This window comes from Myiozetetes cayanensis, unplaced genomic scaffold (genome assembly GCF_022539395.1).
Source record: "Myiozetetes cayanensis isolate MyiCay16 unplaced genomic scaffold, myiCay2020 scf3, whole genome shotgun sequence".
Taxonomy (NCBI): Eukaryota; Metazoa; Chordata; class Aves; order Passeriformes; family Tyrannidae; genus Myiozetetes; species Myiozetetes cayanensis.
Genome location: NW_026087521.1, coordinates 62,424,660 through 62,439,945, shown reverse-complemented (window position 1 = coordinate 62,439,945; position 15,286 = coordinate 62,424,660). Strand labels below are relative to the sequence as shown.

The 15,286-nt window shown below is 39.7% G+C and overlaps 1 protein-coding gene across 2 annotated transcripts in view; it reads right to left on the bottom strand.

The window, feature by feature from the left end:
- Positions 1–15,286, bottom strand: part of BCL2L13 (BCL2 like 13) — a 41,030-nt gene that overhangs the window by 19,593 nt on the left and 6,151 nt on the right. The window contains exons 3-5 of one of the 2 annotated variants that reach the window (XR_007629938.1): positions 7,827–7,937; positions 6,732–6,888; positions 3,525–3,614 (exon numbers count right to left, since the gene is read on the bottom strand). Coding sequence is in view for 1 of the 2 variants with exons in the window: in XM_050323909.1 (XP_050179866.1) it covers positions 3,525–3,594; positions 6,732–6,888; positions 7,827–7,937 (338 nt within the window). In the remaining variant the exon portion in view is untranslated. The remainder of the gene's footprint in view (positions 1–3,524; positions 3,615–6,731; positions 6,889–7,826; positions 7,938–15,286) is intronic. The other variant, XM_050323909.1, reaches the window with a different exon arrangement.

Genomic DNA, 15,286 nt, shown 5'->3' with positions numbered 1-15,286 from the left:
GCACACCCACATAACTCTGCAAGAGCATGAACACTGAGATCTCAAAATATTTGACATTTACAGTCAAGCTGAAGGCAAGAGAAACAAAGGCAAAAAGAGGCTGCTTGGGAGACGAAGGGAGCTCAAACGCTGGCATACTGAACATGACTTGCCTTCTTCCTCTGCCAACTTCAGTGCCTCCATTCCATCCATTCCTCCCAAATTCAGTAAGCCCTCAGGACTGAGGGACCAAACTCAAACTCTAATACCAGTCCCACACAGACCAACAAACACCACCTGGTTTTCCCTTCCCTGTGAAATCACTGCCACTTCTACCTTTGAGACCAGGAGGAACTGGAGCAGGTTTGCTGTCCCTAAAATTCATGAAAGAAATTACCTTCACAGCACTTCCATAGAGGTTAACAACAGCTTTCTGTACGTAAGAGTAGCTGTGAGAATGGTGATGAGCTCTAACTAGACCAAAGTAAAAATACAGCCTTTGCAGTTCAAAGCAACTGCAATTCCCTCCACCAGGATGCCTGGGAAGGAATGCTGAGGGCTATTTATATTATGACTGGAGAAAAGCACACACAGAAAAGAGTTGGCAGGAGAAAACTTCTAGGGAATCATTAAAAAAACCCACTTTACTATCAGAAGATTGTGTAAATGGAAGATTTGTGTCAACGGTACCATTCCAATCCCGTAGTTCAGTGTTACAAATTCAAATGTATGACAAAAAAATTACTACAAAGAAAGTTCAGAAGCTTTCAAGCAGCTGTATCCAAAATGATTGCAGCTCTGTGTGCCTTCTGACTATTTCAACATGAAATTCACCTCATTCTTCATCATTTCTTACATTTTTGTTGTATTATTCTTTGGCCCTGTTAATAGCAAGAATGGGGCACTGAGATGACTGCTAACCTATTCACCAGTTCCACTGGTTCTCCATAACACTATTTGTTATCCTTCCATATGATGCACAATAATGGGATTATGCATTTTGAAGCATGTATATAATATTCAGTTTTAAGCAAAAAGTGTAAAAACTCAGCAGTGGAGTACTTCAATTTTTAAAATTATATTTATTACAGAAATATAATTTGCCCTGTTTTAGGTGGCTTTGGTTTTGTTTTATTTTAATGAGAGCTTTACTTCAAATAGAAGGTGAAGACTTTTTCTTTACAGAATCCAACATCATGCCTATTATTTTCACACCATAATTTCTGAGAAATACATGGAAAAAATTATTTTCCTGATTTATTTTTCTGAGAACCAGCACTTCTAATGTCTGTGGATAAACTTTGCTTCTGTGGGATGTCAGTGGAAGAACTGATCATCTTATGTGTTAGCTCACCCTGCAATATTTCCTCATTCAGATGGGTATTCCTGTTTTAGTAACCGCAACCATCCCTTTACATCCCACGTGCCAGTCAATTAACCAAATCCATCCAGGAGTTCAAACATACCATTGCACTTTGGAAAATATCTGTATTTTTAAAGGGAGAAAAAATAACAGCCATATTTTCCAAGTGTCCTCCTTCTGCTCACACTTGGATGATGAATATTCTTTGGAAGCTGGTATGACTAAACATGACACCTCCCCAATTTCAAACCATCAGCTACTGCCACAGCTCCTGTGCATCTTCAGTTTCTGCTTCACCCAAGAAACGTAGGATACAAGGAGTGCTTTGTTACTCTGTGTAGTTCTGCCAGGCCAGCTAGTTGTGTTTTCTTATTATTCAGTCATAAAAGGGAGGAAGCTCCAGTTCTCCCAAACATACATCCTCCAGATTTTCACAAACTTGAGGCCAGCACAGCCTCATTTTGCTGCTATGTGCCTGCTAATTAGACCTAACACTATCTCTATTTATAGCTGCTTGCTGCTTCTTAAAATTATTTTTTTAACAGCTTCTTTACAGTGAAAGTTAAGCTGGGCTGAGATGGGAGGAAAGATATCTAGATCTCTTCTGTTACAAAATACAATTCTGATTAAGATGATAAAGGAATTTAGAAGGAAATGAAAGCAACACAAATGTATTCCACCTCCTCAAAACAAGTATTATTAAAGGAACTGCTGGGCATTCCTGAAGCATCAAGCTACCACAAAAACAATACAAACAGATGCTGTGATAATCTACAAAATTTCCATTCTGGTTTGCTTCTGGACTATAAGATTTGTAGCAACAAATGTTACAGGCAAGCAAAGCTGATGGCAACCACAAGGTGATGGGGACCAAAATCCAACACCCCCAGGGACTGCACGAGCGCAGCAGCAACGGAGGCTGAATCATAAATCCCCCAAAACAGCCAATCCGTCTCCCCACGGTTGTATCTTCAAGAGGTGGGTTCCAAAGGCAGACCGAGAGGCACCAGGACGTTGACGAGCCCCATCCACCCCCTCCCTTGCCAGCTGAGCCACAATGACTGGTTTTATGCTGGCTTTTAGTTTTCACCAACTGAAAAGTAAAATGTGCAAGCTTAAGCCACCTTCTTGATAATCAGATTTCATGGTTGTTTAAACTAAAATGCTGTGAATCACAAGATGACAAATTGAAAGAGCACGCACATAAAGCAATTATAATTGCTGGAGCCATGGGCAGTAACTTGTCATGCAATGTTTAAACAAACCGCTTTACAAGTGCCCACACCCTTGGTTAGTTTCTGAAGTAAGCAGGGAAATCTAGTCAAGGAAAAGTATTTCTGGAAAAAAAAATATACAGAGGGAGAAAAGATTTCTTGTTCTATTTTAAATTTAAGTCTAAATTTTAACGCTCAAATTGTGATTAAATTTGCAAATAGTTATTTCATTTCATTTTTTTTCTGACACCCACTGAACCCATCAGAGAATGATTAAGGAGATGAATTTGAATGCTTAATGAAAGATGAATCTGTGAAGAGCAATTCTACTCATTCTACATTAAAAGTATTATAAAGATAGTTCATTTACAGATTTGCATTTTGTTTTAAAGAGAAGGTTCAGTTCATTTACAGATTTGCATATTGCTTTAAAAGGGAGTTTTGAATCATTTGAGACAGCTACTCTGGAACCCAGGTAGGCACACTATGATTACATTTTCTGAACAATTTCAGTACCATGAAGATACTGTTCATTTTTATTTTCACCCTGTTCAGCACTCTTTTTTTACATGCATTTTAAACCTGACAGGGGAACAGAAGAACCGTAGAGAAGTATTACAAAAACATCTGTATCAGATTTCACTACAAAATGGCTACGGAAATAAACATCTCTTGGGAATCTGAAAATGTTTAATGGTTGTTAAAAAATAAAGTTAAGTAACATCTCTAACTTTTCTGTTTACTATAATAGAGGAAGGTTGACCTAATACTTATGTTCTATAACTTCTGACTTTATCTCAAAACTACTCAGTATGTGCACGTTCTGAGAGTGCAATTTATTTCACACTAAAACCCAGTGGGGTCTTTCTATTCTTGGCCCTCTGTGAAGCACAGCTGTACCTCTTAAAACCATTATGGACATCAAATAGACATGGGACATATCCAAGTTAAAGTCATTTATCTGGTACCTTGTTCCACCCACTGGCATGAGCGGCTGCCTCTTGTGTGCGCTCTCGATATTCTTGATATGTCACCGGCCTGCAGAAGTTAAACCAACACTGAAAGTTATAAAAGGAAACAAAAGAACAAGAATAAAAAATAAAATTCTCAGTTGCCAGAGAACAAAAACATTTTCACATGCATCATAGCAAACAATTTTCCAGACCTAACTGGTGGCATGCTTCAGTACATAAAACACCAGCATCAGCCAGGGTCAGGAAGGCATCGCCTTCTCCCAGTTACACAATGTCATTTAACTGGTTAAGTGAATTTCGTAACAATTTGATAATCTACAACTTAAAAGATATAAGATAAGTAGGCTCTCTGATATGCTACAAAATTTCTAAGCTCTTGCATATAATTTTTTTATAATCTAAGACTTTAAAGATAGAAAAATCCACTAAGAAATTCATATGTGAGCTAGAGGCCAATGCAGAGTACAAATTTTATAAACAAGATGGGCTATGAACAAACACAGACTGCTTGGCTGCATTAACATTATATTAGAGTTAGAGCCTTTATTTGCAAGAAACAGCACTTTTGATCATAAAAAACCCCTTCATATTTCAGTAGATTCCTCTATTCTAGATTTATCACCTCTCTACTTCGCTGAATCGGGATAATGAAATCCCACTCTTCCATATTCTTTCCTCCAAGATCATACAGCATCTGACAGAGAGTCAGTAACAATAAAGGCTTTCTGACAAGTGATGATGCACTGCTTCAAAAGCAGCTGTCCTGAGCCAGATCATTACAAAAGGCAGGTTTAGACTTTGGTTTAAGGGAAGTAAGTTTTTAACTGGCATTGGACAAGAAAATTCCTTATTGAATCTGTCATGATCTAACAGCCTGCTGAACCCTAACACTTGTTTATATGACTGTGAGAGAGCAGGAAATATAAGCAAAAGAAATATGTATTGCATCAAACAGCACTAGTGTAGCAAACATGGGTAAAAGAACAGAGTTAAAGCACAGTGGGGAAAACATAATTTGGGTTTTTCATTTTAAGTGCATTCTCTTAACTTCCTTGGTATGTTAGTTCTTTACAACACAAATCCAGATCAATCAGTGGGATGAGAAGAGCAAGAACAGCTGCAGGAAGGATATTCTCAGGAGATTAAATAGCAGCTCTACTTTGCCTTAGAAAAAGGCCACATAGTTTCATGGGCATTTCAGACTTTATATGTATGTCTGTACCTACATAAATAAAAAAGAATTACTTAGAATGCAAACATTTTCCCATAGAAAACATAAGAAGCCTAGAACATTAGGCTACCAACAGGCCAGAACTACTTAATTTTCAAAGACCTCCTTTCAGGAACTTTCCAAAGAGAATCAACCTAGAGTGCACCACTTATGACCCCTCAGTGTCAGTCAGTCAGCCAACTATCTATAACCTTTAGAACACTTAAAATATTGTTATTTCAGTGTAACATTTTGGACACAGAAAAAGGATGGGCTGCATGACTTCCTGCTAATTTTCCAACTTATTGGCAGTCTGGTTTTCCAGTGTGTTAGTGAGGTATTTTTCAGAACCTCAGCTCTTCAGAAGACAGTAAGTAAGAGTTTTTAAGGCCACGTGGGACTAATGCCTGGCTTGTAAAGGCAGATTAGCTGCTGCCATTTCTAGAGGAACACACTGGCCTATCTTTTGCCACTTAAGACAGAGTCCACTTCTCCCTTGGATGACTCATGGAAAAAGAGACAACCATCTTCACCTGTCTGGTCAGATGTTAAATGGCACCTTTGGTGTGAACTTCAGATCGGGGTCACAGAATCACAAGAAGGTTTGGGTTGGAAGGGACCTCTAAAGATCAGTGGCAGGGATATCTTTTACTACGTCAGGCTGCCCAAAGCCCCATCCTACAGTCAGTTTTAAATTATATTGGTCATAAAACGTCAACCCCTAATTGTCAATTAGGGAGCTAGTTAAGGAATATATGGGCTAATTAAGGAATCACAGAATGGCTGAAGTGGGAAGAGACCTCTGGAGAACATCCTGTCCAACCTCCTTGCTCTGTCAGGGTCTCCTAATACACACTGCCCAGGACAGCTTTTGAGTATCTCCAAGTATGGAGACTCCACAATCCCTCTGGGCAACCTGTGCCAGTGCTCAGTCACCCTCACAGTAAAAGGGTGTTTGTGCAGGTGGAATGAATTCCAAATTTATATCTTCATTACCTTCATGAGGGCATGAGATGCCTCTCCAATGTATCCATAGAAGACTTAAGGCCCATGCAACAAAGTTTACACTAGGTGCTGATTTCTAGGCTTCCAATACCTTTTTGTTTCAACAGTTCACAACTGTAGCTGTTCCAACAGCTACACAAACTCTTACAAGAAGTAGCACTGGAGATTCTCAGCCTCTTTTGAGCCACATTATTTTAACCAATCCACAAAACGCAGGCTCAGAGAGCTGCTTGCTAATGTTGCCTTCACAACTGCATTTATGTAACCATCCCTAAAGCAGCACCTTCCAACTCCAGCTCTCTACACACACATTTTGGAGGTCACTCAGAAAAGCCTCAAGTAGTTCATGTGGATCCCTTAAATTCAGGCTGGTGATTTATAAAAGAAAACCAAGCAACCACAACAATATTACCCGTTTTCAAAAGACATTAATCAAGATACTAGCATGCCAAGTTACAATGTGCTATTTAAACAACCGGCTTAAACTGGCAGCACAGCTCTGAAGGCACCAACGTTAGCACAGGGGCCCACATCTGCTCCAGATGTGTGCTGAGGGGTGGTCACAAAGCTTTTAACCACCATCCTTTCAGGCAAACTCTCCCACTCATCAGGAGCCGGACTACAAACCAACCCTCAGCTCCACTCTTAACTATAAGGTAAAAGAAGTTAATCTGGCTGCAGCCCAGATTCATTAAACTAATTGGCAATGGCAGTGGCAGCTGCCAGTTTTACCAGCAACTCAAACTGCCTGAATCAGCCTCAGAAGTTCAATGAAATAAGATTAGAAAGATTTTTAGAACTTATATTATTGCAAAGGCCAAAAACCACAAAGTATTTGCACCTTACAACACCAAAAAACCCCAGCCAGATAAAGGAACATAGAAAAATAAATGCAAGACAAGATGCAGTTCCCTCTTCAGCATTTCAACAGCAGTCACACTGCAAAAGGAAACACCTTCCCTTTGGAAAAGCAAATGGAAACTCACTTGCTAAGCAAGGTCTGTAGCGCTTTGTGCAGGTGTTCCTTCAACTCCTGGGACACTTTCTCTCCCAGATGAGCCAGGCAGTCTTCTATTGAGCTCTCTGGATTGGCAGGGCTGAACACTGGGGAAGTGTGGCAGTCAAATCCTGTAGTGGTAAACGCTGAGAGAGAAAAGTATACAAAATAAAATAGATTCCTAAAAGACCATCAACAGTCTCGGGTTTCTTATCCCAACAGTTAACACAGTTTACAGGAGGGATGAAGAAATCACAGCTCTGTAGTCAAAGCATGTTATGAACAAATTGCAGTAAAACAACATCCAAATACGTTCTGAAAATGGTACTTACAAGCCAGAGATGGCTTTGAGCTACATTTCCCCTCCAGCTCTTATTTCACAACTGCATCCCAGCCAGTAACTTTGCTGAATGTGCAGCTCTTCTCAATTTTAAGCTGATGCCAACCCTGATGGAGCAGCAAGGGAGCCTCTTTTCTGTGCTAGAATTTGCCCATGCACGGACATCTCTGCAGCAGTACTAGAGTATCATTTTTTAAAATATTATTTTGTTCATATAACCTTTTTCTTCTCCGTTTAAAACTTCTAAGAAAGCTCTCTTTGAATGAACTGAGAGTCTTTCTACCTCAGATTTCCAATTTGCCATACACATGCAAAGCAAAGACTGTTTTCAAATCATCCCTCGCAGCGAATCCTATAAAAGCCACATCTACACATCAAAGCATGTCACAATAAATAAGCCTGATGTTTACGAAATCTGATGGCTTAAGTCCACACTCCTTGGGATATTGGCTGCTGAGGACTTCTGCCATCAGCTGCAGCAGCATAAGGGCTATTTACTTTTCATTATTTATAGTAGCCTATCAAATGTCATCCAGTTGTTTGCTTTGGCCGGGCTCCACCACTCCAAATGGTGGCGTTTAAGTATTTTACTTCACGTGACAACGTGTAGAAATCTTGTGGGGGGAGGAGGGTAAAGAGACTCAATGCATTCAAAAATCTCTTTAACTGGAGTACCTGTTACAAATTAACCACCATTACAGTGCATAGAGATTACGGATTGAAACGGGAAAACCTGAAGAGCACCTTCCAAGATTTCTTCATCGAGACGTTTTAGCTCCTCCTCGATTTCTACTTTAATCTTCTCTAAAGCCTCTTTCTCCAAAGCATGTTGGGCCATAAGCTGTTGTTGAGCCCCTAGAAGAAACCAGAGAAATCATTCAAATGTTTCAATTCAACATTTCAAAATGGAACATGATATTGAAATATTAAATATTAAGGAATTCAGGGTGACAGTTCTGTTTCAGTGTGACAAGTGACACAGTGACAAGTATGATTCCATAAGGGGACTTATTACATGAACCCAGAAACACATAAACTTCCAGGCCTATTCAAGACAGAACAGGTGCTTTAAATATTAAAACCAAAAAATAGAATTATAAAGTTACAAACAGAATATATAACAGCTTTGAAAACCAGCTTATCTTAAATTTAAGACCAAAACCAAACCAAGGCACACAAACAAGCTGCCATTAAACCGAATACACTCATCATCAAACTACACCGAAACAAAGCAGGCTGGCAAAAGCTTGATTTTTATTAGCAAAATCAAAAATTTATGTTGATGCCTGCAAAATCTACCAAAATACTCAGAGCAAATACGCAGTGACATCAATGAACAGTCCTGAAATCTGTGAACTGTGCATCATTTCCCTGGTCATGAGGATCTACAGGCCACAACGAAATAATTGGAGACTGGGTTCACAAGTAAGACTAAGGGCAAAGGACCCCACAATTGTCAGCTATTTGTCAATTCTCCTCTCCTGATCGAGAAATTTAGGAATTTGAAATGGCTGCCTATCCCCAGAAGTACACATGCCGTGGTTTGGGATCATGAATATATATCCCACGTGCTGACTCTGGATATTTGGTCACAAAAAGTTGTTTCAGCCACCTCAACCATCTTAATCATTATGCTGAACCAGAACAGACACACAAAACTGTCTCCAAACAATCCAAGGTATTTAAGACATTTGAATCTTTAAGCAACTGCCTGCTGAATGCCAGCCTTTTCAACATAAGGTGTAATGGCAAGGTAACTACTCAAGTATCTTTTATGGGATGGGTACTAATGCAAAGATCAGATGTCTGGGACAGAGCTCTTGCTATTTCGCTGCATTTTCTTTGGGTTTGCTCATCTTTATTTCTTCCATCAGCTTTCAAGCACCTCTTCAAATCCCATTTTTAAGGCACATACAAGAACTGTTCCATTAACTGCTCTCTTATTTTCACCAAACTTCACTGAACCAAACAGCCCATCACTGACATTTCCTTCTTCTTCATTTTATTCCTTAAAATGTCCTAGTTAAGAGATAAAATGGGTCTCTGTTATATCTAAAGGAATATCAAAGTGAATTTTGTATCTACTTACTCCTGAAATAAATGAATAAACAAATAAAATTGTCAACAAAACTTTCCTTTGCTTAGTAACTCCCCTTCCAGCCATTTCCTTCCCTAAGTTTTGGGTCAGTTATCAGTCCTCATTAGCCCTGCACTCTGTTACTTTTAGCAGTATCAGTGACTGGGTTACCCAAAACACACTTTCTTAGCTCTCTTACTTCTGAATGTTCCTCAGAATTCTTTTTTTGGGGACTTGATGTTGTCTCACACCCCTGATTTAAATACGACCTCCTGGCTGATAACGTTCTTCATGTTCAATCCCTGACAATCACCCTTTCTGCACCTACACCAACTGCTACAGCTTTCATATCCAAATCTTCAGGTAAGTCCTGTAACAGTCAGTGTGGCTTCCTGGCACATTCTTTCTTCATTCCTGTTTTGAAGACACTAAATCATAATTTGGACACATAATATCACTAATTTTCGCACCAGAGCATGTGAAAACCCCAAAAGCAGTTAACACACAAGCCACTGAATGTGTGTTAATGCTCACAGATATCTGTGAGACAAAACCTTTCTAAACCTATATGTGCTTAAGTCAGTGCACAATGTTTTTATTTATGTGACCAGTCCAAAAGAACAAAGCACAGTCAGTTTAATTCCATTTTACTTAACCACACATGTGCAGAATAACTTTATTTAGCTTCTTAAATCCCTTCCCAAGCAGGTCTCTCTTTGCCACTCTGAACCATAAATTCCTGCGAGAGCAGCAAACTGTTCCTCCTTTTGGTTAATGCCTTGTCAGTCCCTTCCAGTCGCCTCTTTGAGTCAAGTGCAACAAGTAGGTGCAAGTGCAAACTCCTCCTTGAACCTGCGCCTGCCCCTGTGCGTGGAAGGGACGAGGGTGTTCAGGAGAGCGCCGTTCTCACGGGACCGATGTGATGGTGATCGCACATGACAAGCTGTCATACTGGATAAGAAGTCATCCGGAAAGTGGAAGGAAGAGAAATTCCATTGCTGCCAGGGTACAAAAGAGCTGTTTAGATAATCAGCGCTGCAGTCAATGGTTTCCATCTCGTAACACCCACAGCTTTGCAGCAGCTGCTGATTCCGAGAGCACCTGACTGTTCAGTCATGCCAAAACATCAAAACCCTACCCCTCCCACACCAGTGACTTTGCACTGTTTATTCCCTCGATTATGAATGGACTTCAGCTTTCCACAGCTCCTGTACCAACAAAAATTGCACAGAGTGTCGGAGAGCAGCACGTTCCAACAGCCAAGGTCCTAAGTGAGGGTATCTTTTTCTCCTTCAGACAACTTACAAGTCTGTTTGCAAACAGGTAGAATAAAACAGTAAGAACAGTTTGTAGTAGATGAGAACGTATGTTCATCATTTAATGATGCAAATGGTCACACTCTGCGGCTTGTAAGAGCCACAAACACCCAGTGCTTTCCTGTGCTCAAGAAATGGCTTTGCCTCTTGCGAGTTTTTGATAAACCAACCCTTCAAGGCTTCTTCCCAACCCAGAGGCTCAACAAACCTCTGTTACACGGTCTCACACAACCAGCTTAGTGCATTCTACTTTATGTAATAAATATTCCCTTTTGCAAAACTATGTTCTTGTTAAGATTTTGGCTTTCAGGTATTTGGAGGTAACACGAAAAGTAGAGGAAACTGTGTTTTAGAAGTCCATCAAGCACCGCATTGCTGCCCATCAGACTACTAAACAAATGTAATACTTCAGTAAAACTCCACTGGTGAGGCCATTCCAGAAGTTTGGTAACAATGCAAGACGAACCCGTTCCCCAGGTTTGATCCCAGGAGGAGGAGGGATGGGAAGTCATTCATCAGAGCTGGAGAGTCTGCACATCTGAGTCTACAGTGCTTGTGGCAAATACTGCAGCTAACAAGGGACAGCAGCAACTACAAGGGGAGATCTCTTTACAAACATATTGATCCTTTAATGAAAGGGCTCAGCTTAAAAAAAACTAAAAAAGTCTAAAATATTAAGAACCAGAAAGAGACAAGACATTGCCAACTAGCAGGGGGTTTACAGCACTTCATACAGTGATTCCAAAACAGATAATAAATGGTTAAAAGAACATAATAATTGGATTGAAGTACTGTGGATAGCAGGCACCTCAGGGAAACTGAAAAACTGTCAAAACCTTGTTCACCTCTTGACTAATCTATGTCACCACGCAGTCAAGGCACTGATTATCAATCTTCCAGATGCTCTGTGTGTTAAGGGATTAATCAAGATTTCTCATTCTGTCAAGAAAAACACAGAAAAACTACTGTCCTTCACAACCTCTGTTACAGCCACAGGCTCTTGGGATGGTGTCAAAACATGGGAAAGTACATTAAAAAAAGAGGAATACACTAAAAGTCCCTCCTTGATGAAACACAAAGAAGTATTTATAATACAAATTCACTGAATCACAAAAACAAAGTACTTTGACTCACTTAAAAACCAAGCAGTACAAACAACTTCAGCAGACGGAAGCTTCCATAATGTTTTCCAATACTTGATATTTCTTTTCTGTGTATGAACCAGTAGTTACAGGTATGACAAAGAGTTCTGAAAAAATACTAAAGCATCTCCCCACAATCTAATGAGCAGACAACTGAGAGCTTCCACACATTTTAAATGTATGTGCTCACTTCTTGCCTCAAACCACATGAACTTACACAGGTGACATCTTATTCTGTGTGTTTTATCAATTCATTTGAGCAACTGGTACTATCCATCTATCTGAAAACCTACCAAAAAGTAACAGAATTTACTGCTAATGGACTTTGTTTTAAATAAACTGAAGAGGCTATTATGCAGAATCACTATTCTGCCAAAACTAATAAAAAAAAAATATCTCAAACATTTTCCAGTTAAATTTGCTGGATTTTCCTCTGGAGGCACTGAAATCCACTGAAGAGAACTATAGAGCTGTAATGTTAAAAGTTTGGGTTGTCCAGTAAAACCATCTTTTCTTCAAGAATCTGGAATACCACAGATAGCTCTCTCTTCAGTCCCTGCACTGAAGAGATCTAAATAAAAATTTGGAAGTACTGATCAGGTGTTGACTTAGATTGGCCTTATTCTCTTGAACCTGAAAGTGATTTCACTGCTGGTAATTGAGGTCATCTTTTTTGCAACAAAATCAAGACCAACCAAGAGATCCAAAGGGAAACACAGGAGGTAATTTTCTGTGTAATTTGTCTGAATTTTCTATTCACTAAATAAAAACCCTCTGAAAACCATCAGTCTTGCAAAACATATCATATCTGCAAAAGAATTAGAAGTCTTAGCTTGAAACCTACCAAGTAACTTAAAGATTTAATCTTATCTGAGTTTTTGAAACAAAAAGCCATACATCAGAAAAAGAACTCTTTAGCAAGAAATGCAGGAAGACAGAGGTTTGTGGCAGGTGATGGGAGGAGGAAAGGAAGGGGAAGGGGCAAAAGCATTTAATCTCTCCTATGAGTTCTGGCAGAGGTAAACCTCCAGCTCCTACTGACTGATTTTTTGGTTGGGTTTTTTGGCCCATCAGATACATCTTTGATTTAACTGGACTGTTGAAACTTTGCTGAAATCTGGGAAACTGCTGTATAAGGAGACTCAAGAGCAGTAGAGAAATACTAACAACACCTTAAAAGTAAGTGTGGATTATTTCCTTATTTCCCATGTTCTGTACCCACGCAATGGAAAGGCAGAAGATCCTGCAGCAGGTGACACAAGGAGGCTGTAATTAGGATCCTGCATTGAACTGCCCTCTAGAGGAGTCCCTCACTCTCCCACACTGAGGGAGACCAAAGAGGTTAAAACTATGAGGGCAAAGTAAAACTAGTCTTTCTGGACACTCCTATCATATTGTAACATGGTTCAGAAAGCAGCAAGAGTAAGGGCTCATTTGGATTTAAAAAGAATATACAAAGGAAAGTACCATAAACCAGAGTCAATGCCTCATTGAAACATAAAATAGAGAAGTGTTCTGCACCTGAAAAGGAAACAGGCCATAACTCAAATCACTGCTTCATTTTTTCCCATGACAGGTCTGACAGCACGGGAACCAAATTAAAGCAAAGTAAGATTAAGCAACAGGTGCTTTTTACTGAAATCCTCTCAGTTCACAATTCAACCATGCAGAGTAGAAAGACAACTAAGCAGTGTTTTGAAGTGCCACAGAAATCAACAATGGGAGGGACTTGGAATCAGACTGATGATGGTGCTTGAAAAACACACTGGCAAGCACGATGCAATGTCAAGCTGTTATCACCCTCCTGTGTCTTCGTTACCAAAACCCAGAAGCTTCCTCCTCATGACGGGATTTTAGACAACTGTCCATTTTCATTTACCGGCTCTCACATCTCTCTTGCTCTTACCAGGTTCTCAGACCAGGCTGTAACACCCACCTGTGTCCCAGCAGTGCATTAGCAGGGCAGGAAATATCCATTATGGGTATTACTGCCCTCCTAGGGGAGGACACAGAGCACACGGAGCAGAGTACAGCAAGGAGGCATCAGCCACGTGCCAGACAACAAGGAGATACAGACTGTGTACAAACTGCTCAGCAGTCAGAGAAGGTGGATACAGCACTTCTAAATAACCACAGGGCTGCTGCCACACATACCCCAAAAGTGCAGCGAAACACTCTTTGTTTACAAGCAAGGAGAGAAGAAGTAGGAGAAAGGATTTTTAAAGAGTAGGTGTCAGACAAATGAAAGCTGTCGGGTCACGGAAAGCAAAAAAGCACCAGGAAAAGTGAGTTAGGAAAGAATGAAACAAATCCTGACTTGGTTCAACACAGCCTGAAGTCCATCCAAGGCTTTACAAACCAGAGTGAGAAACAAGATGGTAAGTTAAAAGTAAGAGGAAATTATTTTATGCAGAGGCGTTGATCAGAAAGCAGTAAGAACACTGAAAGAGAGATCAAATTACAGTGAAAGATGACCAGGAGAGGAGACTTTGTGGGTGCTGTCTGGCATTGGGAATGAGGTGGGAAAACGCAGGAAGACTTCCTGTTTAAAAGGGAAGGTTTAAAGCAACAGGGATGAAAGAACAGTATCACTGATTGAGAGTATTTTATTAGCAAATCCAGCTGCAGCCTGCTGTCACACAAGCTAACATATCTAAACAATATCTGAAATGTAGACTCAACAGTTATCTGCACTCAGGAGCTTTAAAGTCCTCTTACCTGAGTACAAAATTTTTATTTAAGCATTTGCAGCTTCCTCTTTCAAAAGCTTTAATATTGCTCTTCAATTCAAATGAGAAGCTTAGAGGTTTCAGTAACGAGAATCAGTTTGAAGGGTTTCCCCTCAGCTTGCAAATATTTCAACTACAGCCAAATTGCTTTTAAAAAGCTTTAAGACTAACAGTTTCCTTTCTGAATCTTGCATTTATAAGAACAAAGCAGACTCCTACACACTGAACCTTTACATGTACTCAATACATTTCCAGTTACAGCCCAGTTATAACTGGGTGGGATATTCAGAACGAGACGTTACTGCTGAAATAAGCACATTTTTCAACAAGGGGTTTTATGGAACAGCATCCTGGCACTAAGGTGCCTCTCCTTTCATGGACCACAGATCAAAGGGCAAGTAGCAGACATATCTTAAATATACTAAAATTAATTTTATGAATTATATATCATATAACCAGCATATGTCACAGGCTTTAGTGCCAAACTGAAAATCATTTCTGTCATAACTTTGATGCAATCTTTTCTTTCCAGGAATTTCTCATTTCATGACAGTTAAGTTCAGTAAATGACACAGCAGCCATTCTTAAGTGCTTGTTCAAAAAGAAATATTTTAAAGACTGTCTTTGTGTGGTTTGGGTATTTTCAATTCTTCTTTAATCAGAATAAGTTCTGAATCACAGGAACTACTAATAAGTGAAACATCATTAAGAACTGGCAAGTCACCCAAGCAATCTTGACAAACAACATTGTTTAAGTGCTTGACACCACAAAATAGAGAAAAGCTTTACTCCCCAGGTTTATGTGAAACACAATCTACCAAACTTCTTTTATTTTGCCTGCGATTTATTTATTTATCCTCTTTTGGTTAAATGTGTAAACCTCTTCTGGAAGAGCCACCTGACTCCATGCAGTCCTTGACTTCTTATAAGTAAATAAATA